This window comes from Pseudophryne corroboree, chromosome 8 (assembly GCF_028390025.1).
Source record: "Pseudophryne corroboree isolate aPseCor3 chromosome 8, aPseCor3.hap2, whole genome shotgun sequence".
Taxonomy (NCBI): Eukaryota; Metazoa; Chordata; class Amphibia; order Anura; family Myobatrachidae; genus Pseudophryne; species Pseudophryne corroboree.
In genome coordinates this window covers 3491101-3514501 of record NC_086451.1, presented here as the reverse complement: position 1 = coordinate 3514501, position 23401 = coordinate 3491101, and the positions used below count along the sequence as shown (strand labels likewise).

At 49.7% G+C, this 23401-nt stretch overlaps 1 protein-coding gene across 1 annotated transcript in view; it reads left to right on the top strand.

Annotated features, from left to right (window-relative positions):
• The window catches only part of ATP6AP1 (ATPase H+ transporting accessory protein 1), a 90584-nt gene that overhangs the window by 19364 nt on the left and 47819 nt on the right, over positions 1-23401 (top strand). The window contains exons 3-5 of the mRNA XM_063935827.1: positions 3633-3707; positions 6026-6219; positions 23312-23352. Of these exons, the coding sequence (XP_063791897.1) occupies positions 3633-3707; positions 6026-6219; positions 23312-23352 (310 nt within the window). The remainder of the gene's footprint in view (positions 1-3632; positions 3708-6025; positions 6220-23311; positions 23353-23401) is intronic.

Here is a 23401-nt window from a genome sequence, read left to right as displayed (position 1 = left end):
GGGAAGGTTGCAGAAGGGAAGCAGAGTACAGAGTAGACACACCGCCGTCTCTCGGTTCTGGCATCAGTAGAAGGAAGAGAGTTCTGATGCATCAATGTGAGAGTTATGGAACGAGAAGGTTGCAGAGGAGAGTAGCCACATCAGCGTCTCTCGGTTCTGGCATCAGTAGAAGGAGGAGACTGCTGGTGCAGGAATGAGAGAGTTATGGAGCAGGAAGGTTGCAGAAGGGAAGCAGAGTACAGAGTAGACACACCGCCATCTCTCGGTTCTGGCATCAGTAGAAGGAAGAGACTTCTGGTGCATCAATGAGAGAGTTACAGAACGAGAAGGTTGCAGAGGAGAGTAGCCACATCAGCGTCTCTCAGTTCTGGCATCAGTAGAAGGAGGAGACTGCTGGTGCATCAATGAGAGAGTTACAGAACGAGAAGGTTGCAGAGGAGAGTAGCCACATCGGTGTCTCTCGGTTCTGACATCAGTAGGAGGAGGAGACTGCTGGTGCAGGAATGAGAGAGTTATGGAGCGGGAAGGTTGCAGAAGGGAAGCAGAGTACAGAGTAGACACACCGCCGTCTCTCGGTTCTGGCATCAGTAGAAGGAAGAGACTTCTGGTGCATCAATGAGAGAGTTACAGAACGAGAAGGTTGCAGAGGAGAGTAGCCACATCGGTGTCTCTCGGTTCTGACATCAGTAGGAGGAGGAGACTGCTGGTGCAGGAATGAGAGAGTTATGGAGCGGGAAGGTTGCAGAAGGGAAGCAGAGTACAGAGTAGACACACCGCCGTCTCTCGGTTCTGACATCAGTAGAAGGAGGAGACTTCTGGTGCAGGAATGAGAGTTATGGAGCGAGAAGGGAAGCAGAGGAGAGACTAGGTGTACCGGCGTCCCTCTGTTCTGGCATCAGTAGAAGGAGGAGACTGCTGGTGCAGGAATGAGAGAGTTATGGAGCGGGAAGGTTGCAGAAGGGAAGCAGAGTACAGAGTAGACATACCGGCGTAGCTCGGTTCTAGCATCAGTAGAAGGAGGAGACTTCTGGTGCAGGAATGAGAGAGTTATGGAGAGGGAAGGTTGCAGAAGGGAAGCAGAGTACAGAGTAGACATACCGGTGTAGCTCGGTTCTGGCATCAGTAGAAGGAGGAGACTTCTGGTGCAGGAATGAGAGAGTTACAGAACGAGAAGGTTGCAGAGGAGAGTAGCCACATCAGCGTCTCTCTGTTCTGACATCAGTAGAAGGAGGAGACTTCTGGTGCAGGAATGAGAGTTATGGAGCGAGAAGGTTGCAGAGGAGAGTAGCCACATTAGCGTCTCTCGGTTCTGACATCAGTAGAAGGAAGAGACTTCTGGTGCAGGAATGAGAGAGTTACAGAATGAGAAGGTTGCAGAGTAGAGTAGCCACATCAGTGTCTCTCGGTTCTGGCATCAGTAGAAGGAGGAGACTGCTGTTGCAGGAATGAGAGAGTTATGGAGTGGGAAGGTTGTAGAAGGGAAGCAGAGTACAGAGTAGACATACCGGTGTAGCTCGGTTCTGGCATCAGTAGAAGGAGGAGACTTCTGGTGCAGGAATGAGAGAGTTACAGAACGAGAAGGTTGCAGAGGAGAGTAGCCACATCAGCGTCTCTCTGTTCTGACATCAGTAGAAGGAGGAGACTTCTGGTACAGGAATGAGAGTTATGGAGCGAGAAGGGAAGCAGAGGAGAGACTAGGTGTACCGGCGTCCCTCTGTTCTGGCATCAGTAGAAGGAGGAGACTGCTGGTGCAGGAATTATAGAGCGTTATGGAGCGGGAAGGTTGCAGAAGGGAAGCAGAGTACAGAGTAGACATACCGGCGTAGCTCGGTTCTGGCATCAGTAGAAGGAGGAGACTGCTGGTGCAGGAATGAGAGAGTTATGGAGCGAGAAGGTTGCAGAAGGGAAGCAGAGTACAGAGTAGACATACCGGCGTAGCTCGGTTCTGGCATCAGTAGAAGGAGGAGACTGCTGGTGCAGGAATGAGAGAGTTATGGAGGAAGAAGGTTGCAGAGGAGAGTAGCCACATCAGCGTCTCTCGGTTCTGACATCAGTAGAAGGAGGAGACTGCTGGTGCAGGAATGAGAGAGTTATGGAGCAAGAAGGTTGCAGAGGAGAGTAGCCACATTAGCGTCTCTCGGTTCTGACATCAGTAGAAGGAGGAGACTGCTGGTGCAGGAATGAGAGAGTTATGGAGGAAGAAGGTTGCAGAGGAGAGTAGCCACATCAGTGTCTCTCGGTTCTGGCATCAGTAGAAGGAGGAGACTGCTGGTGCAGGAATGAGAGAGTTATGGAGCGAGAAGGTTGCAGAAGGGAAGCCGAGTACAGAGTAGACATACCGCCGTCTCTCGGTTCTGGCATCAGTAGAAGGAGGAGGCTGCTGGTGCAGGAATGAGAGAGTTATGGAGTGGGAAGGTTGCAGAAGGGAAGCAGAGTACAGAGTAGACATACCGGCGTAGCTCGGTTCTGGCATCAGTAGAAGGAGGAGACTGCTGGTGCAGGAATGAGAGAGTTATGGAGTGGGAAGGTTGCAGAAGGGAAGCAGAGTACAGAGTAGACATACCGCCGTCTCTCGGTTCTGGCATCAGTAGAAGGAGGAGACTGCTGGTGCAGGAATGAGAGAGTTATGGAGCGAGAAGGTTGCAGAAGGGAAGCAGAGTACAGAGTAGACATACCGCCGTCTCTCGGTTCTGGCATCAGTGGAAGGAGGAGACTTCTGGTGCAGGAATGAGAGAGTTATGGAACGAGAAGGTTGCAGAGGAGAGTAGCCACATCAGCGTCTCTCGGTTCTGGCATTAGTAGAAGGAGGAGACTGCTGGTGCAGGAATGAGAGAGTTATGGAACGAGAAGGTTGGGAGAGTAGCCACATCAGCGTCTCTCTGTTCTGGCATCAGTAGAAGGAGGAGACTGCTGGTGCAGGAATGAGAGAGTTATGGAGCGAGAAGGTTGCAGAAGGGAAGCAGAGTACAGAGTAGACATACCGGCGTAGCTCGGTTCTGGCATCGGTAGAAGGAGGAGACTGCTGGTGCAGGAATGAGAGCATTATGTAGAGGGTGGACCTTCTCACCCATGTCTGGGAAGTGGGACTTATTCCTGCACCTTCATGTTGCGAATCAGAGACGTCCATCTTGAGGCTCATTCCACAGTATAATATAATAGGACTAATGTAATAAACAGCCTGGTGCCATCTCCCAGGACTGATGAATACAACGCGTATGAGACCGTACTGTGTATGTGAAGAAGGCTTAATGTATCAGGTGACAGTAAGGGGTCCAAGCTTGGATGTGATGGTGCACAGTGCGTGACTACTGGTGTCCTGAGAACGGAGGTGTGCCTCTTGTAGTCTCACCGGTTCAGAACCAATGCCCTTTGCAGATGGCTAGCGATTTGTATACGTGACCATCGCCTATATGCTGACCACCTTCTACAGGAACACGGCCCTCAGCTTATTGTCCCATCTCTGCTGCAGAGCGTAGAACTGATATCTGTGTCCTGTAAGGAAATGGTAAATGTGCTGCGTGTGTGATCGCCAGAGATGCTTCCCCCCCCCCCCCCCCCCCCCCCCCCACCAGTGACACTTATACGTGGTGGGGATAACCTGTGACCCCTGACATATCTGTATTATTCCACAGCTGAGCGTTGAAGATTTCACAGCATTCGGAGGAGTCTATGGAAACAAACAAGACAGCGTCTTCCCAAATCTAGAGGTCAGTTGTGTCTGCGCTGGTGGCTCTGTGTATTGCGTCCTGTACCTGGGGGGAAACGTGGCATGCGGGTGTTATATAGTGCTGGTTAGCGGTGTCTGGGCCGCAGTCCGCAGTTTTTATCGCCGCGTCTGGACTGTCCGCATTTAGTGGCTGCAGAGGATCTTCCAGAGTCTACGTGCTGGGAATTGTTCTGCTGCGCACAGGGGGAAATTTACTAAGGTGTGAGGATTTTACAACTGGTGATGTTTCTCATAGCAACCAATTAGATTCTACTTAACATTTATCTGGCTGCTTCTAGAAGATAATAGAATCTGATTGGTTGTGTGGGCAACATCACCAGTTCTAAAAACCTCCCACCTTAGTAAATTTACCCCACAGTTGGGATTGGGACATATTTTACACAGTAACATTGCTGTGCCGTACCCACTCCCAGTATACTCCTCCTGCGCCGTACCCACTCCCAGTATACTCCTCCTGTGCCGTACCCACTCCCAGTATACTCCTCCTGTGCCGTACCCACTCCCAGTATACTCCTCCTGTGCCGTACCCACTCCCAGTATACTCCTCCTGTGCCGTGCCCACTCCCAGTATACTCCTCCTGTGCCGTACCCACTCCCAGTATACTCCTCCTGTGCCGTACCCACTCCCAGTATACTCCTCCTGCGCCGTACCCACTTCCAGTATACTCCTTCTGTGCCGTACCAACTCCCAGTATACTCCTTCTGTGCCGTACCAACTCCCAGTATACTCCTCCTGTGCCGTACCCACTCCCAGTATACTCCTGTGCCGTACCCACTCCCAGTATACTCCTCCTGTGCCGTACCCACTCCCAGTATACTCCTCCTGCGCCGTACCCACTTCCAGTATACTCCTTCTGTGCCGTACCAACTCCCAGTATACTCCTTCTGTGCCGTACCAACTCCCAGTATACTCCTTCTGTGCCGTACCCACTCCCAGTATACTCCTCCTGCGCCGTATCTACTCCCAGTATACTCCTTCTGTGCCGTACCCACTCCCAGTATACTCCTCCTGTGCCGTGCCCACTCCCAGTATACTCCTCCTGTGCCGTGCCCACTCCCAGTATACTCCTCCTGCGCCGTACCCACTCCCAGTATACTCCTCCTGCGCCGTACCCACTCCCAGTATACTCCTCCTGCGCCGTACCCACTCCCAGTATACTCCTCCTGCGCCGTACCCACTCCCAGTATACTCCTCCTGCGCCGTACCCACTCCCAGTATACTCCTCCTGCGCCGTACCCACTCCCAGTATACTCCTCCTGCGCCGTACCCACTCCCAGTATACTCCTCCTGCGCCGTACCCACTCCCAGTATACTCCTCCTGCGCCGTACCCACTCCCAGTATACTCCTCTTGCGCCGTACCCACTCCCAGTATACTCCTCTTGCGCCGTACCCACTCCCAGTATACTCCTCCTGCGCCGTACCCACTCCCAGTATACTCCTCCTGCGCCGTACCCACTCCCAGTATACTCCTCCTGCGCCGTACCCACTCCCAGTATACTCCTCCTGCGCCGTACCCACTCCCAGTATACTCCTCCTGCGCCGTACCCACTCCCAGTATACTCCTCCTGCGCCGTACCCACTCCCAGTATACTCCTCCTGCGCCGTACCCACTCCCAGTATACTCCTCCTGCGCCGTACCCACTCCCAGTATACTCCTCCTGCGCCGTACCCACTCCCAGTATACTCCTCCTGCGCCGTACCCACTCCCAGTATACTCCTCCTGCGCCGTACCCACTCCCAGTATACTCCTCCTGCGCCGTACCCACTCCCAGTATACTCCTCCTGCGCCGTACCCACTCCCAGTATACTCCTCCTGCGCCGTACCCACTCCCAGTATACTCCTCCTGCGCCGTACCCACTCCCAGTATACTCCTCCTGCGCCGTGCCCACTCCCAGTATACTCCTCCTGCGCCGTGCCCACTCCCAGTATACTCCTCCTGTGCCGTGCCCACTCCCAGTATACTCCTCCTGTGCCGTGCCCACTCCCAGTATGCTCCTCCTGTGCCGTACCCACTCCCAGTATGCTCCTCCCTGTGCCGTACCCATTCCCAGTATGCTCCTCCCTGTGCCGTACCCACTCCCAGTATACTCCTCCCTGTGCCAGTGGTTTCTCACATCACAGCCACACCTTTCCCCTCGCTCCTCCTGTTCTGCATGGTCTCGGGCACTGTGCGGCTGTGGCTATCCCAGTACAGGTCAGGGCGCAGCGGTCAGACGCAGAGCGTGCAGCGTTATATGAGACCATTATACGGGGGTGCTGTGCTGCTCTGAACAATCTTATCTATTCTAATTACAGAGTATTATGGAGTCCTCGCCCTCTTCCATGGTGCTGCCCGCTGTAGACTGGTATGCCGCTAACATCCTGCCCACTTACCTGAAGGAGAAACTGGGTGTGAGCCCCCTCCACGTGGATCAGTCCACTCTGCTAGAGCTGAGGCTAAATGAGACGATCCCGTCATTGCTGGTTGTGAGGCTGCCCTACGCCAACAGGTGACTGATCCCTACTCCATATCCTGCTGCTGTCACTGCTCCATGTTATACCTATAGGGTACATATAGAGATCTGCGTGTGATGCTGCCCTACGCCAACAGGTGACTGATCCCTACTCCATATCCTGTCACTGCTCCATGTTATACCTATAGGGTACATATAGAGACCTGCGTGTGATGCTGCCCTACACCTACAGGTGACTGATCCCTACTCCATATCCTGTCGCTGCTCCATGTTATACCTATAGGTTACATATAGAGACCTGCGTGTGATGCTGCCCTACACCTACAGGTGACTGATCCCTACTCCATATCCTGTCACTGCTCCATGTTATACCTATAGGGTACATATAGAGACCTGCGTGTGATGCTGCCCTACACCTACAGGTGACTGATCCCTACTCCATATCCTGTCACTGCTCCATGTTATACCTATAGGTTACATATAGAGACCTGCGTGTGATGCTGCCCTACAGGTGACTGATCCCTACTCCATATCCTGTCACTGCTCCATGTTATACCTATAGGGTACATATAGAGACCTGCGTGTGATGCTGCCCTACGCCTACAGTTGACTGATCCCTACTCCATATCCTGTCACTGCTCCATGTTATACCTATAGGGTACATATAGAGACCTGCGTGTGATGCTGCCCTACACCTACAGGTGACTGATCCCTACTGATCCCTACTCCATGTCCTGTCACTGCTCCATGTTATACCTATAGGGTACATATAGAGACCTGCGTGTGATGCAGCCCTACACCTACAGGTGACTGATCCCTACTCCATATCCTGTCACTGCTCCATGTTATACCTATAGGGTACATATAGAGACCTGCGTGTGATGCTGCCCTACACCTACAGGTGACTGATCCCTACTCCATATCCTGTCACTGCTCCATGTTATACCTATAGGGTACATATAGAGACCTGCGTGTGATGCTGCCCTACGCCTACAGTTGACTGATCCCTACTCCATATCCTGTCACTGCTCCATGTTATACCTATAGGGTACATATAGAGACCTGCGTGTGATGCTGCCCTACACCTACAGGTGACTGATCCCTACTCCATATCCTGTCACTGCTCCATGTTATACCTATAGGGTACATATAGAGACCTGCGTGTGATGCTGCCCTACGCCTACAGTTGACTGATCCCTACTCCATATCCTGTCACTGCTCCATGTTATACCTATAGGGTACATATAGAGACCTGCGTGTGATGCTGCCCTACACCTACAGGTGACTGATCCCTACTCCATATCCTGTCACTGCTCCATGTTATACCTATAGGGTACATATAGAAACTTCATTTCTTTTTCATCCACTAGGGGTCACTGGAGTACTCTTGGGATATGGACGGCTTAGCAGTAACAAAGGCACTGAATATTTAAATTTAGAACTCTCCAACCCTCCATATCCCAGAGTACCTCAGTGTACGACCTCAGTGTTTTTTCCGTGCTCACAGCAATAACAAGGCTTGTGGGGACTTCCCACACTTGGTGAAAGATTTTATTAATTTTTCATTTTTACTTTTTACTTTTTAATTTTTACACTTAGCACATCCCTTCCCAGTTTCTGGAAAAACATGGGTCCGGGATGGTGCCGCTGCAAGGACAGCGCATGGCGTGTCGGTCCTCACAAAGAGCACCCTCACAGCCACAGGCAGCCCACTGTCTCCTGCAACAGCTGGACGGAGCTTACACATAGAAGCCCCGTCACAGCCATGACCGGAAAGCGTCGCAGACCTCCCTACAAAAGGTATGCTGGGGAAACGGGGCTGTCAGCGCAGGCTGCCGCCCCGCTGTGTGGGGTCCGTGGGTAAAGCCGACCGCTCACTACCGTGATAGCCGCCCCAGCCGCTCCAGCGCTCCGTCTGCCGCTCCGACCGCCCGCCCCACGCTCCGTCCTCCCGCCAGGCGCTCCGTCCTCCCGCCAGACGCTCCGTCAGCGGTACACCGCTCACAGAGGGAGACCCGCCGCAGCTTCGCTCCGTCAGCGGTGCTCACAGAGAGAGACCCGCGCAGCTTGCCTAGCAACGCCGCGCTCCGGCCAGCCGACCTCAGCTGCTCTGGACTATGTGTCCCTCGCCTCCCTGCAATGAGCTTCCCGGCTCCCCGCTGAGACACAGCGCTACAGGGAGTACAGGGAAGGGGGGGGGAATGGGGGACCTGGCTGATTACTGCGTGGCTGCAGCTGCCAGATGCTGCAAGGGGAAAATCACGGTATAATAGGCTGTTGAGCCTATATATATAGCTGCCATATCTATAGATATTAATATTAACATATAGAAGATATTAATACAAAATTAACTGCAGGCAGAGCTTATATTAAATGTGCCCTGCCTGTGATTGTATTGTAACCTGCATGTCATTATCAGTGTATACTAGACTGTGATTATCAGTGTATAATAATCTATTGAGCCTATATTAACTGCAGCAGGTATTGTAACTTGTCCTGTGAGTCTCAGTGTAAGCATGGCATGGGGGCCATTTTAATCATGTTTCCTGTTTCTTCCAGTGGTAATTCCAGAACATTCCTGCCCTACATCTCTACGCCACCGGAGGCGCAGGGGTGTTAGTGGGAATTTTGGTTCAGGTTTCACATAGGCTGCCCATGTAAACTGTATTTAGCCATAAATATATATATATATATATATATATATATATATATATATATAATATATATATATATATATTACGCACCTTAAGTAAAGATTTTACTGAGTCGTGCAAGTGTCTGTCCTTTGGCTATTGTGGCATAAATCTACCACAGATTCAGTTGTTTTGTAGGTTTCCACTCCGGAAGCCGGTTCATTCCCAGATCCTATGTTAAGCATTGGCAATTCAAATGGACTCCGTTCGACAGGAGCGGTAAGATCGGAGTCTCGGAAGTTACTCCGCCAGCTCTAACGGAGAAGTCTCAGCCTTTCCAAAGGTCCAACTTCCCTTTGGGTACCAGGGTGTTAATGTAACTGCTCTTATAATTTAATGCAGTCTGACAATTCTCTGTCAAACCTCACAGCGATAACTACGAGTGAGAAGGGTACATTAGACCAGCACTCAGATAGTGCGGGTTTGTGCAACCATACATTGCTAATGACCAGTGAGTCAATGTCTCAAATTTACAGAGACTAAGGAGACTTCTAACATCTAATCCGTCGAATTTAATAAACGACAGATCTTCAATGAGTTTCTTATTTAGAATATCTGACTAAGATTTAAGTCTATTTACCCGTTTCCACATCTAAATGGGAGAATCCGCCATTGGTGAATTCGTCTGTGTCAAACATTATAAAGACCCAAGATACATTTGGGTCACTAGACTCTATGTATGGAAACAATGACGATCACTGTTAATAAGAAGCTGCAGAGTATCTCTGTAAAGCTTCTGCTGACACCTGTTACCTCGATTCTCGCTTTTCATCGTCGCTAGTTTCAGCACAACAAGGCCAGAAGTTGTGTGGTCCTAAATTTGATATTCAGGCCAAGGCGGAGGGGGGGGGGAGTCTAGCCATTGCCGCCTCCGGTATCAAAACGGAAATACTTTGGTCCGGGGTTTAAACCCTTTAGACTTCAGTCTTTTCAAGGCTGTGGTACAAAAACAGTCACGACTTGTAACGCCAGGGCGCTAAAGTCAACAAGCCAGTGGCCATCTCGATTTTCCAATTGTGGAAGCGCGCCTTTACACGTTACATTTGCCGGGTTTCCAAACATCCACTCATGGATGTATCCGCTATTTACAGTTTAAAAGACAAGACTGCCTCTGTCGGATGAAATTAGGCGTTTTGGCAGGTTGCCATTTAGTCTCTGCTGGTTTCAGCTGTCTTTATAACCAGGCAGTAGTACACCAACAGAGTCAGGGTTACTTATTCCCCTCTGTTTGGGGTAACAAAACCAGACAGCTCCGTCGCAGTCTCAATCAGCAAGTCACTTACTGCAGTTGGAAAATGGATTTTCTGCGGTTAGTATTTGCATATTTGGAGCCACAAGATTGCATGATTGCGCTTGATCTCCAGGATGCGTATTTACCCATTCCGGTTTGGTCACCGCATCACAGGTTCTTGCGTTTTGCAATACGCCACAACCATTAACCGTTTCAGGTTCTACCGTTTGGCCTCTTGTCAACGCCTCGGGTATTCACCAAAGTGATGTTGGTGGTGATAGCTCATCTCAGAGCCCTGCCAGTGACAATCGTTCCATACTTAGACGATCTGCTCATAAGAACTCTGTTTCAACAGAGGTTCCTCTTACTTGCGCTACTAAAGTACACCACGGTTGCAGTGTCAAGTTCAAAAACAATCGCATCTAATTCCGTCTGAACGACTTCAATTCCTAGGTATGATTATAAATACGGTAAATCAAAGAGATTTACCTACTACACCAGAAAGAACAGACACTAGCGGTACATTGGTGTATTCGCCTATTAGGAACAATGATGTGTTTTCAAAGCGCTTTAGTTCGCCGGGTTTCACTCGCGTTTCCCACAGGGGGGCGTGGGTGTCTATACTCTGGGCGAGAGTCTCAGAGGTTGAGGAGTTGTAGTTAAAAAGATCAGCGACAGGGGTTTTAAAACGGATCACGACAGATTGCTGTCTATAAATGTCCTGGAACTCCGTGCAATTTACAATGCACTACATGCTTCGCTTTCAGTCTGTCCAAGTGCAGTCAGACAACGCAACGGGAGTTGCATACACAACAACCAGGGAGGACCGAGAAGCCGCATGGCAATGCGGGAGGTAGCTCGAATCCTCAATTGCCCAGAATACCACAAGGTGATATTGTCGACGGGGTTCATTCCGGGAGTGGACATCTGTTAGACAGATGATCTTAGCCGTCGGGATTTTCATCCAGAAAACTGGGCATTAAATCCAGAGGTGTTTCACATGTGGATCCACAGGGGTGGTTACCCTCAGGTGTACATGATGGCATCTCGCCACAATTACAAACGCTCAGTATGTGTACAGAACGACAGATCACAAGGGCAGTGGCGGTGGAGGCTCTCACATTCGTGTGGTCGTACAGTCTCGTGTATCTGGCTCCACCGTTTTCCGCTGCTCTCTCCGTTGCTAAAACGGATCATAAGACAGTTCGTCACAGTCATACTAGTGATATCTCATGGGTTTCGGAGAGCTTGCTTCTCGAATCTCCAAGGAATACTCGCACACGATCTTTGCCCGCTCATAATACGTCCAACCTGTTACAACAGGGACCGTTCTTTTACCCCTATTTACCTATGTACCGCTGCTGCGGTTGACGGGGTGGTGGTTGAGACCGCCCTCTTAAGAAAAGAGATAGGGCATTACAGTATCGGTTATACCAACCATGTTACGAGCTAGGAAGCCGGTTACGGCAGCTCATTATTACAGAATTTGGTGTGCCTATATAGGTTGGTGTGAAGCTCGGAAGTTTCCGACATCATCTTTCAAGTTACCCGTATTCTGTTATTTTACAGACGGGGTGGGATGGAGAACTGCGTTTATCTACACTGAGGGTGCAGGTATCTGTGTTGTCAATTTATTTTCAAAGACGTTTGACTCTATTGCCTCGGTACACACCTTTCTACAAGGTGTCATCAGAGTGCAGCCTCCATTTATCCCACCTACAGCGCCATGCGACTTGAAGCTGGGTTCAGATTTCTTACAGTTTTCATATTTTGAACCCTTACAACAAATGGGGATTAAGTTTCTCACTTGGAAAACGTTTTTTTTTTCTAGCCTTAGCTTCGGCAAGGGTTTTGTTTTCAAATTTGGGTGCCTTGTATTCCAAGCCACCGTATTTGGGTTTCCTCATGACAGAGCGGAACTTCGGACGAATTCCGATTTCTTATTTTTCACATCAATAAACCAATAGGGTTTCCTGTGTTGACAGCACATTCTAGAATTCTGAATGTGGTACACGCATTACGCGTTTATATGTCCCGAACGTCTACAGTTCGTAATACGGATACGTTGTTTGTTCTCTATGATGCTGCCAACTGGGATTAGCCAGTTTCTCAGCAGACATTATCCAGTTGGATAAAACTGACTACAAGTCAGGCTTACCTTAAGGCTAAGTTACAGTCGCCTACGTCAGTAATAGCTCATCCCACAGGTTCTGTGGGAATGTCATGACCAGCTGGTCGTGGAGCTTCTACGACGCGGCTACGTGGTCTTCAGTGCACACGTTTGTGCGCGTTTACAAGTTTTGAAACGTTTGCGGCATCAGCATCTAGCTTTGGCCGCCTACTGTTACAGGTGTCAAACAGTTCTCCCGCCCACGAGGGAAGCTTTGGTACGTCCCAAGAGTACTCCAGTGACCCCTAGTGGATGAAAAAGAAAATAGGATTTCTCTATCGTCCTAAGTGGATGCTGGGGTTCCTGAAAGGACCATGGGGAATAGCGGCTCCGCAGGAGACAGGGCACAAAAAAGTAAAGCTTTACTAGGTCAGGTGGTGTGCACTGGCTCCTCCCCCTATGACCCTCCTCCAGACTCCAGTTAGATTTTGTGCCCGAACGAGAAGGGTGCAATCTAGGTGGCTCTCCTAAAGAGCTGCTTAGAGAAAGTTTAGTTTAGGTTTTTTTCTTTACAGTGAGTCCTGCTGGCAACAGGATCACTGCAACGAGGGACTTAGGGGGAAAGTAGTAAACTCACCTGCATGCAGAGTGGATTTGCTGCTTGGCTACTGGACACCATTAGCTCCAGAGGGATCGAACACAGGCCCAGCCGTGGAGTCCGGTCCCGGAGCCGCGCCGCCGACCCCCTTGCAGATGCTGAAGCGTGAAGAGGTCCGGAAACCGGCGGCTGAAGACTCCTCAGTCTTCATAAGGTAACAGCACTGCAGCTGTGCGCCATTTTCCTCTCAGCACACTTCACTGGGCAGTCACTGAGGGTGCAGAGCGCTGGGGGGGGGCGCTCTGAGAGGCAAATATAAACCTTATACAAGGCTAAAAATACCTCACATATAGCCCATAGGGGCTATATGGAGATATTTAACCCCTGCCTGACTGGAAAAATAGCGGGAGAAGAACCCGCCGAAAAAGGGGCGGGGCCTATCTCCTCAGCACACGGCGCCATTTTCTGTCACAGCTCCGCTGGTCAGAACGGCTCCCAGGTCTCTCCCCTGCACTGCACTACAGAAACAGGGTAAAACAGAGAGGGGGGGCACATTAATGGCTATATATATATATATTAAAGCAGCTATAAGGGAGCACTTAATATAAGGATATCCCTTGTATATATAGCGCTTTGTGGTGTGTGCTGGCAGACTCTCCCTCTGTCTCCCCAAAAGGGCTAGTGGGTCCTGTCTTCATTAGAGCATTCCCTGTGAGTTTGCGGTGTGTGTCGGTACGTGGTGTCGACATGTATGAGGACGATATTGGTGTGGAGGCGGAGCAATTGCCAAATATGCAGATGTCACCCCCCAGGGGGTCGACACCAGAATGGATGCCTTTATTTGTGGAATTACGTGATGGTTTATCTTCCCTTAAACAGTCAGTTGAGGACATGAGGCGGCCGGACAATCAATTAATGCCTGTCCAGGCGCCTCAAACACCGTCAGGGGCTGTAAAACGCCCTTTGCCTCAGTCGGTCGACACAGACCCAGACACGGGCACTGATTCCAGTGACGACGGTAGAAATTCAAACGTATTTTCCAGTAGGGCCACACGTTATATGATTTTGGCAATGAAGGAGACGTTACATTTAGCTGATACTACAGATACCGTAAAACAGGGTATTATGTATGGTGTGAAAAAACTACAAACAGTTTTTCCTGAATCAGAAGAATTAAATGACGTGTGTGATGAAGCGTGGGTTGCTCCTGATAAAAAGTTGATAATTTCAAAAAAGTTATTGGCATTATACCCTTTCCCGCCAGAGGTTAGGGCGCGCTGGGAAACACCCCCTAAGGTGGACAAGGCGCTCACACGCTTATCCAAACAAGTGGCGTTACCCTCTCCTGAGACGGCCGCACTTAAGGATCCATCAGATAGAAAGATGGAAGTTATTCAAAAGAATATATACACACATGCAGGTGTTATACTACGACCAGCTATAGCAACTGCCTGGATGTGCAGTGCTGGAGTAGTTTGGTCAGAATCCCTGATTGAAAATATTGATACCCTAGATAGGGACAATGTTTTACTGTCGTTAGAACAAATAAAGGATGCATTTATCTATATGCGTGATGCACAGAGGGATATTTGCACACTGGCATCTCGGGTGAGTGCTATGTCCATTTCAGCCAGAAGAGCCTTATGGACACGACAGTGGACAGCCGATGCGGATTCAAAACGTCACATGGAGGTTTTGCCGTATAAAGGGGAGGAGTTATTTGGAGTTGGTCTATCAGACTTGGTGGCCACGGCTACTGCCGGGAAATCCACTTTTTTACCTCAAGTCACTCCCCAACAGAGAAAGGCACCGACCTTTCAACCGCAGCCTTTTCGCTCCTACAAAAATAAGAGAGCAAAGGGCTTGTCGTACCTGCCACGAGGCAGAGGAAGAGGGAAGAGACACCAACAGGCAGCTCCTTCCCAGGAACAGAAGCCCTCCCCGGCTCCTGCAAAAACCTCAGCATGACGCTGGGGCCTCTCAAGCGGACTCGGGGACAGTGGGGGGCCGTCTCAAAAATTACAGCGCGCAGTGGGCTCACTCGCAGGTAGACCCCTGGATCCTGCAGATAATATCTCAGGGGTACAGGTTGGAATTAGAGACGGATCCTCCTCATCGTTTCCTGAAGTCTGCCTTACCAACCGTCTCTTCCGAAAGGGAGAGGGTGTTGGAAGCCATTCACAAGCTGTACGCTCAGCAGGTGATAGTCAAAGTACCCCTATTACAACAAGGAAAGGGGTATTATTCCACTCTATTTGTGGTACCGAAGCCGGATGGCTCGGTAAGGCCTATTCTAAATCTGAAGTCCTTGAACCTCTACATAAAAAAGTTCAAGTTCAAGATGGAGTCACTCAGAGCAGTGATAGCGAACCTGGAAGAAGGGGACTTTATGGTATCCTTGGACATCAAGGATGCGTATCTACACGTTCCGATTTACCCCGCACACCAGGGGTACCTCAGGTTCATTGTTCAAAACTGTCACTATCAGTTTCAGACGCTGCCGTTCGGATTGTCCACGGCGCCTCGGGTCTTTACCAAGGTAATGGCCGAGATGATGATTCTTCTTCGAAGAAAAGGCGTATTAGTTATCCCATACTTGGACGATCTCCTAATAAGGGCAAGGTCCAGAGAACAGCTGGAGACAGCTTTAGCACTATCTCAAGAGGTGCTAAGACAACACGGGTGGATTCTGAATATTCCAAAATCCCATTTAATCCCGACAACTCGTCTGCTGTTCCTAGGAATGATTCTGGACACGGTTCAGAAAAAGGTTTTCCTTCCAGAGGAAAAAGCCAAGGAGTTATCCGATCTGGTCAGGAACCTCCTAAAACCAGGAAAAGTGTCAGTACATCAATGCACAAGAGTCCTGGGAAAAATGGTGGCTTCTTACGAAGCAATTCCATTCGGCAGATTCCATGCAAGAATATTCCAAAGGGATCTGTTGGACAAATGGTCAGGGTCGCATCTGCAGATGCACCTGCGAATAACCCTGTCACCAAAGACAAGGGTGTCACTTCTGTGGTGGTTGCAGAAGGCTCACCTATTAGAAGGCCGCAGATTCGGCATTCAGGATTGGATCCTGGTGACCACGGACGCCAGCCTGAGAGGCTGGGGAGCAGTCACACAAGGAAGAAACTTCCAGGGAGTATGGACGAGTCTGGAAAAGTCTCTTCACATAAACATTCTGGAACTAAGAGCAATCTACAATGCTCTAAGCCAGGCGGAACTTCTCCTGCAAGGAAAGCCGGTGTTGATTCAGTCGGACAACATCACGGCGGTCGCCCATGTAAACAGGCAGGGCGGCACAAGAAGCAGGAGTGCAATGGCAGAAGCTGCCAAGATTCTTCGCTGGGCGGAGAATCACGTGATAGCACTGTCAGCAGTGTTCATCCCGGGCGTGGACAACTGGGAAGCAGACTTCCTCAGCAGACACGATCTTCATCCGGGAGAGTGGGGTCTACATCCAGAAGTCTTCAACATGTTAATAGACCGTTGGGAAAGACCAATTGTAGACATGATGGCGTCTCGCCTCAACAAGAAACTGGACAAATATTGCGCCAGGTCAAGAGATCCACAGGCAATAGCTGTGGACGCACTGGTAACTCCTTGGGTGTACCAGTCAGTGTATGTGTTTCCTCCTCTGCCGCTCATACCAAAGGTATTGAAGATCATACGGCAAAGAAGAGTAAGAACAATACTAGTGGTTCCGGATTGGCCGAGAAGGACTTGGTATCCGGAACTTCAAGAGATGCTCACGGACGAACCGTGGCCTCTACCTCTGAGAAGGGACCTGCTACAGCAGGGTCCCTGTCTTTTTCAAGACTTACCGCGGCTGCGTTTGACGGCATGGCGGTTGAACGCCAGATCCTAAAAGGGAAAGGCATTCCAGAAGAAGTCATTCCTACCTTGATTAAGGCACGGAAGGAAGTCACCGTGAAACATTATCACCGCATTTGGCGAAAATATGTAGCGTGGTGCGAGGATCGGAGGGTTCCGACGGAGGAATTCCAACTGGGTCGTTTCCTACATTTCCTGCAATCAGGATTATCTATGGGTCTCAAATTGGGATCCATTAAGGTTCAAATTTCGGCCCTGTCAATATTCTTCCAAAAAGAATTGGCCTCTGTCCCTGAGGTCCAGACTTTTGTCAAGGGAGTACTGCATATACAGCCTCCTGTGGTGCCTCCGGTGGCACCGTGGGATCTAAATGTAGTTTTAGATTTCCTCAAATCCCATTGGTTTGAACCATTGAAAAAGGTGGATTTGAAATATCTCACATTGAAAGTGACTATGTTACTAGCCCTGGCCTCTGCCAGGAGAGTATCTGAATTGGCGGCTTTATCTTATAAAAGTCCTTATCTAATCTTCCATTCGGATAGGGCAGAACTGCGGACTCGTCCGCATTTTCTCCCTAAAGTGGTATCAGCATTTCATCTGAACCAACCTATTGTGGTGCCTGCGGCCACTAGCGACTTGGAGGACTCCAAGTTGTTGGACGTTGTCAGAGCCTTAAAAATATACATTGCAAGGACGGCTGGAGTCAGAAAATCTGACTCGCTGTTTATATTGTATGCACCCAACAAGTTGGGCGCACCTGCTTCTAAGCAGTCGATTGCTCGTTGGATTTGTAACACAATTCAACTTGCACATTCTGTGGCAGGCCTGCCACAGCCTAAAACTGTAAAAGCCCACTCCACAAGGAAGGTGGGCTCATCTTGGGCGGCTGCCCGAGGGGTCTCGGCATTACAACTCTGCCGAGCAGCTACGTGGTCGGGGGAGAACACGTTTGTAAAATTTTACAAATTTGATACCCTGGCAAAGGAGGACCTGGAGTTCTCTCATTCGGTGCTGCAGAGTCATCCGCACTCTCCCGCCCGTTTGGGAGCTTTGGTATAATCCCCATGGTCCTTTCAGGAACCCCAGCATCCACTTAGGACGATAGAGAAAATAAGAATTTACTTACCGATAATTCTATTTCTCGGAGTCCGTAGTGGATGCTGGGCGCCCATCCCAAGTGCGGATTATCTGCAATACTTGTACATAGTTATTGTTAACTAATTCGGGTTATTGTTAAGGAGCCATCTTTAAGAGGCCCTTTCTGTTGTCATACTGTTAACTGGGTTTAGATCACAAGTTGTACGGTGTGATTGGTGTGGCTGGTATGAGTCTTACCCGGGATTCAAAATGCCTCCCTTATTGTGTATGCTCGTCCGGGCACAGTACCTAACTGGAGTCTGGAGGAGGGTCATAGGGGGAGGAGCCAGTGCACACCACCTGACCTAGTAAAGCTTTACTTTTTTGTGCCCTGTCTCCTGCGGAGCCGCTATTCCCCATGGTCCTTTCAGGAACCCCAGCATCCACTACGGACTCCGAGAAATAGAATTATCGGTAAGTAAATTCTTATTTTTGGTACTTACGAGGTAAATCCTTTTCTTTGAATCCATAGGGGGCACTGGACGCCCACCCAGAGCAGTTTTATCTGGGTTGTATTAAGCTCAGAGGAGCTTATGGTAACACATTTTCTCTAACGTCCTAAGTGGATGCTGGGGACTCCGTCAGGACCATGGGGAATAGCGGCTCCGCAGGAGACAGGGCACAAAAATAAAGCTTTAGGATCAGGTGGTGTGTACTGGCTCCTCCCCCTATGACCCTCCTCCAAGCCTCAGTTAGGTTTTTGTGCCCGTCCGAGCAGGGTGCAATCTAGGTGGCTCTCTTAAAGAGCTGCTTAGAAAAAGTTTTTTAGGTTTTTTATTTTCAGTGAGTCCTGCTGGCAACAGGCTCACTGCATCGAGGGACTTAGGGGAGAGAATTTCAACTCACCTGCGTGCAGGATGGATTGGATTCTTAGGCTACTGGACACCATTAGCTCCAGAGGGAGTCGGAACACAGGTCTCACCCTGGGGTTCGTCCCGGAGCCGCGCCGCCGACCCCCCTTACAGATGCCGAAGATTGAAGGTCCGGAAACAGGCGGCAGAAGGCTTTTCAGTCTTCATGAAGGTAGCGCACAGCACTGCAGCTGTGCGCCATTGTTGTCACACACTTCACACCAAGCGGTCACGGAGGGTGCAGGGCGCTGCTGGGGGCGCCCTGGGCAGCAATATTTTATTACCTTAAGGCAAAAGAATACATCACATATAGCCATTAAGGCTATATGTATGTATTTAACCCATGCCAGTTATCTAAATCCACGGGAGGAAAGCCCGCCGAAATAGGGGGCGGGGCTTATTCTCCTCAGCACACAGCGCCATTTTCCTGCTCAGCTCCGCTGTGAGGAAGGCTCCCAGGACTCTCCCCTGCACTGCACTACAGAAACAGGGTAAAACAGAGAGGGGGGGCATTTTTTGGCGATATACTGGATATATTTAAGCTGCTATAAGGAACAACACTTATATAAGGTTGTTCCCATATATATTATAGCGCTTGGGTGTGTGCTGGCAAACTCTCCCTCTGTCTCCCCAAAGGGCTAGTGGGGTCCTGTCTTCGATAAGAGCATTCCCTGTGTGTCTGCTGTGTGTCGGTACGTGTGTGTCGACATGTATGAGGACGATGTTGGCGTGGAGGCAGAGCAATTGCCGATAATGGTGATGTCACCCCCCAGGGAGTCGACACCGGAATGGATGGCTTTGTTTATGGAATTACGTGATAATGTCAGCACATTACAAAAATCAGTTGACGACATGAGACGGCCGGCAAACCAGTTAGTACCTGCCCAGGCGTCTCAGACACCGTCAGGGGCTGTAAAGCGCCCTTTACCTCAGTCGGTCGACACAGACCCAGACACAGACACTGAATCTAGTGTCGACGGTGATGAAACAAACGTATTTTCAAGTAGGGCCACACGTTATATGATCACGGCAATGAAGGAGGCTTTGCATATCTCTGATGCTGCAAGTACCACAAAAAGGGGTATTATGTGGGGGGTGAAAAAACTACCTGTAGTTTTTCCTGAATCAGAGGAATTAAATGATGTATGTGATGAAGCGTGGTTTAACCCATTCTGGACACGGTTCAGAAAAAGGTGTTTCTTCCGGAGGAGAAAGCCAGGGAGTTATCCGAACTTGTCAGGAACCTCCTAAAACCAGGGACAGTGTCTGTACATCAATGCACAAGAGTCCTGGGAAAGATGGTGGCTTCTTACGAAGCGATTCCATTCGGCAGATTCCACGCACGAACTTTTCAGTGGGATCTGCTGGACAAATGGTCCGGATCGCATCTGCAGATGCATCAGCGGATAACCTTATCGCCACGGACAAGGGTGTCTCTTCTGTGGTGGTTGCAGAGTGCTCATCTGTTAGAGGGCCGCAGATTCGGCATACAGGACTGGGTCCTGGTGACCACGGATGCCAGTCTGAGAGGCTGGGGAGCGGTCACACAAGGAAGAAACTTCCAGGGAGTATGGTCAAGCCTGGAGATGTCTCTTCACATAAATATACTGGAGCTAAGAGCGATTTACAATGCTCTAAGTCTGGCAAAACCCCTGCTTCAGGGTCAGCCGGTGTTGATCCAGTCGGACAACATCACGGCAGTCGCCCACGTAAACAGACAGGGCGGCACAAGAAGCAGGACAGCAATGGCAGAAGCTGCAAGGATTCTTCGCTGGGCGGAAGATCATGTGATAGCACTGTCGGCAGTATTCATTCCGGGAGTGGACAACTGGGAAGCAGACTTCCTCAGCAGACACGATCTACACCCGGGAGAGTGGGGACTTCATCCAGAAGTCTTCCACATGATTGTGAACCGTTGGGAAAAACCAATGGTGGATATGATGGCGTCCCGCCTCAACAAAAAACTGGACAGGTATTGCGCCAGGTCAAGAGATCCTCAGGCAATAGCTGTGGACGCTCTGGTAACACCGTGGGTGTTCCAGTCAGTGTATGTGTTTCCTCCTCTGCCTCTCATACCAAAAGTACTGAGAATTATACGGCAGAAGGGAGTAAGAACGATACTAGTGGCTCCGGATTGGCCAAGAAGAACTTGGTACCCGGAACTTCAAGAGATGCTCACGGAGGATCCGTGGCCTCTACCTCTAAGACGGGACCTGCTTCAGCAGGGACCGTGTCTATTCCAAGACTTACCGCGGCTGCGTTTGACGGCATGGCGGTTGAACGCCGAATTCTAAAGGAAAAAGGCATTCCGGAAGAGGTCATCCCTACCCTGGTAAAAGCCAGGAAGGAGGTGACTGCACAACATTATCACCGCATTTGGAGAAAATATGTTGCGTGGTGTGAGGCCAGGAAGGCCCCCACGGAGGAATTTCAACTGGGTCGATTCCTACATTTCCTGCAAACAGGATTGTCTATGGGCCTCAAATTGGGGTCCATTAAGGTTCAAATTTCGGCCCTGTCGATTTTCTTCCAGAAAGAATTGGCTTCAGTTCCTGAAGTCCAGACTTTTGTAAAAGGAGTACTACATATACAGCCCCCGGTTGTGCCCCCAGTGGCACCGTGGGATCTTAATGTAGTCTTGGATTTTCTCAAATCCCATTGGTTTGAGCCACTCAAATCGGTGGAGCTGAAGTATCTTACATGGAAAGTAACCATGCTACTGGCCCTGGCTTCAGCCAGGAGAGTGTCAGAATTGGCGGCTTTATCATATAAGAGCCCATATCTGATTTTCCATACGGACAGGGCAGAACTGCGGACGCGTCCTCATTTTCTGCCTAAGGTGGTGTCAGCGTTTCACCTGAACCAGCCTATTGTGGTGCCTGCGGCTACTAACGAGTTGGAGGATTCCAAGTTGTTGGACGTGGTCCGGGCATTGAAAATATATATTTCAAGAACGGCGGGAGTCAGAAAGTCTGACTCAATGCTTATATTGTATGCACCCAACAAGATGGGTGCTCCTGCTTCTAAGCAGACGATTGCTCGTTGGATTTGTAGCACAATTCAACTTGCACATTCTGTGGCAGGCTTGCCACAACCTAAATCTGTCAAGGCCCATTCCACAAGGAAAGTGGGCTCATCCTGGGCGGCTGCCCGGGGAGTCTCGGCATTACAACTCTGCCGAGCTGCTACTTGGTCAGGGGCAAATACGTTTGCAAAATTCTACAAATTTGATACCCTGGCTGAGGAGGACCTTGAGTTCTCTCATTCGGTGCTGCAGAGTCATCCGCACTCTCCCGCCCGTTTGGGAGCTTTGGTATAATCCCCATGGTCCTGACGGAGTCCCCAGCATCCACTTAGGACGTTAGAGAAAATAAGAATTTACTTACCGATAATTCTATTTCTCGTAGTCCGTAGTGGATGCTGGGCGCCCATCCCAAGTGCGGATTGTCTGCAATACTTGTACATAGTTATTGTTACAAAAAAATCGGGTTGTTATTTGTTGTGAGCCGTCTGTTCAGAGGCTCCTACGTTTGTCATACTGTTAACTGGGTTCAGATCACAAGTTATACGGTGTGATTGGTGTGGCTGGTATGAGTCTTACCCGGGGTTCAATATCCTTCCTTATTGTGTACGCTCGTCCGGGCACAGTATCCTAACTGAGGCTTGGAGGAGGGTCATAGGGGGAGGAGCCAGTACACACCACCTGATCCTAAAGCTTTATTTTTGTGCCCTGTCTCCTGCGGAGCCGCTATTCCCCATGGTCCTGACGGAGTCCCCAGCATCCACTACGGACTACGAGAAATAGAATTATCGGTAAGTAAATTCTTATTTTCACCGATTGGTTCAAATTATAAGGTTCTATCGGTTATGGTGTCAACTGTTTAGTTGTCAGTAACGTTATGTGTCAACTTTGTTGTTGTCCGTTATGTTATAGGAATTCTCCATTGTCAACCTCTCTATAGTTCCTGTTCGCTCAGTAAAAAACACTGAGGTCGTACACTGAGGTACTCTGGGATATGGAGGGGTGGAGAGTTCTAAATTTAAATATTCAGTGCCTTTGTTTCTGCTAAGCCGTCCATATCCCAAGAGTACTCCAGTGCCCCCTATGGATTCAAAGAAAAGGATTTACCTGGTAAGTACCAAAATCCTATTTTTTCCGTGTCTTTGCAGTGATTGGATGAGAGGTGGCGGTCATATTGCTTTTAGTAGAAGTGTCACATGACCCCCAGTGGTGCTGTATGGAAAAATGTCTGAATAATAAATTGGTTTTCTCCAGATAATTCTACAATGAAACATCTGCAACACCCTTTTTATACAGAATCCCGGCAATTTCCCAGCATTTCGGTGGCGGGTCGTGTTGCCGGTCTCTGTCTGCCCCCCCCCCTTCCTCAACACAGAGTAGCAAATTACCAGATCAAGAATTTCCACCCAGTAATTTGCGTATTAAAACGGGTGTTTTGCCTGTGTGAAAGGGTCATCCCGGGTCTCCAGCATGACCCGTGTTTTTCTGCAAATTACCAGGTAGAACTTCTTCCCCCGGGAATGTCATTTTCTATGTGACCGGTGTATCGGTGATGAGAGAGGAGCACTCTCTCATTATAATGCAGACTTACAGTATTTTCTATTTCATCACTTTTTAGTGTTTACTTACGTATTTTTTTGTTTATTTAGTGCTGGCTTAATGGCTGCTAAAGATCTGCTCCGAGCTAATGGTACGTATTGCGGTATATGCATGCGCTGTAGGCGTTACGCAGGCCATCA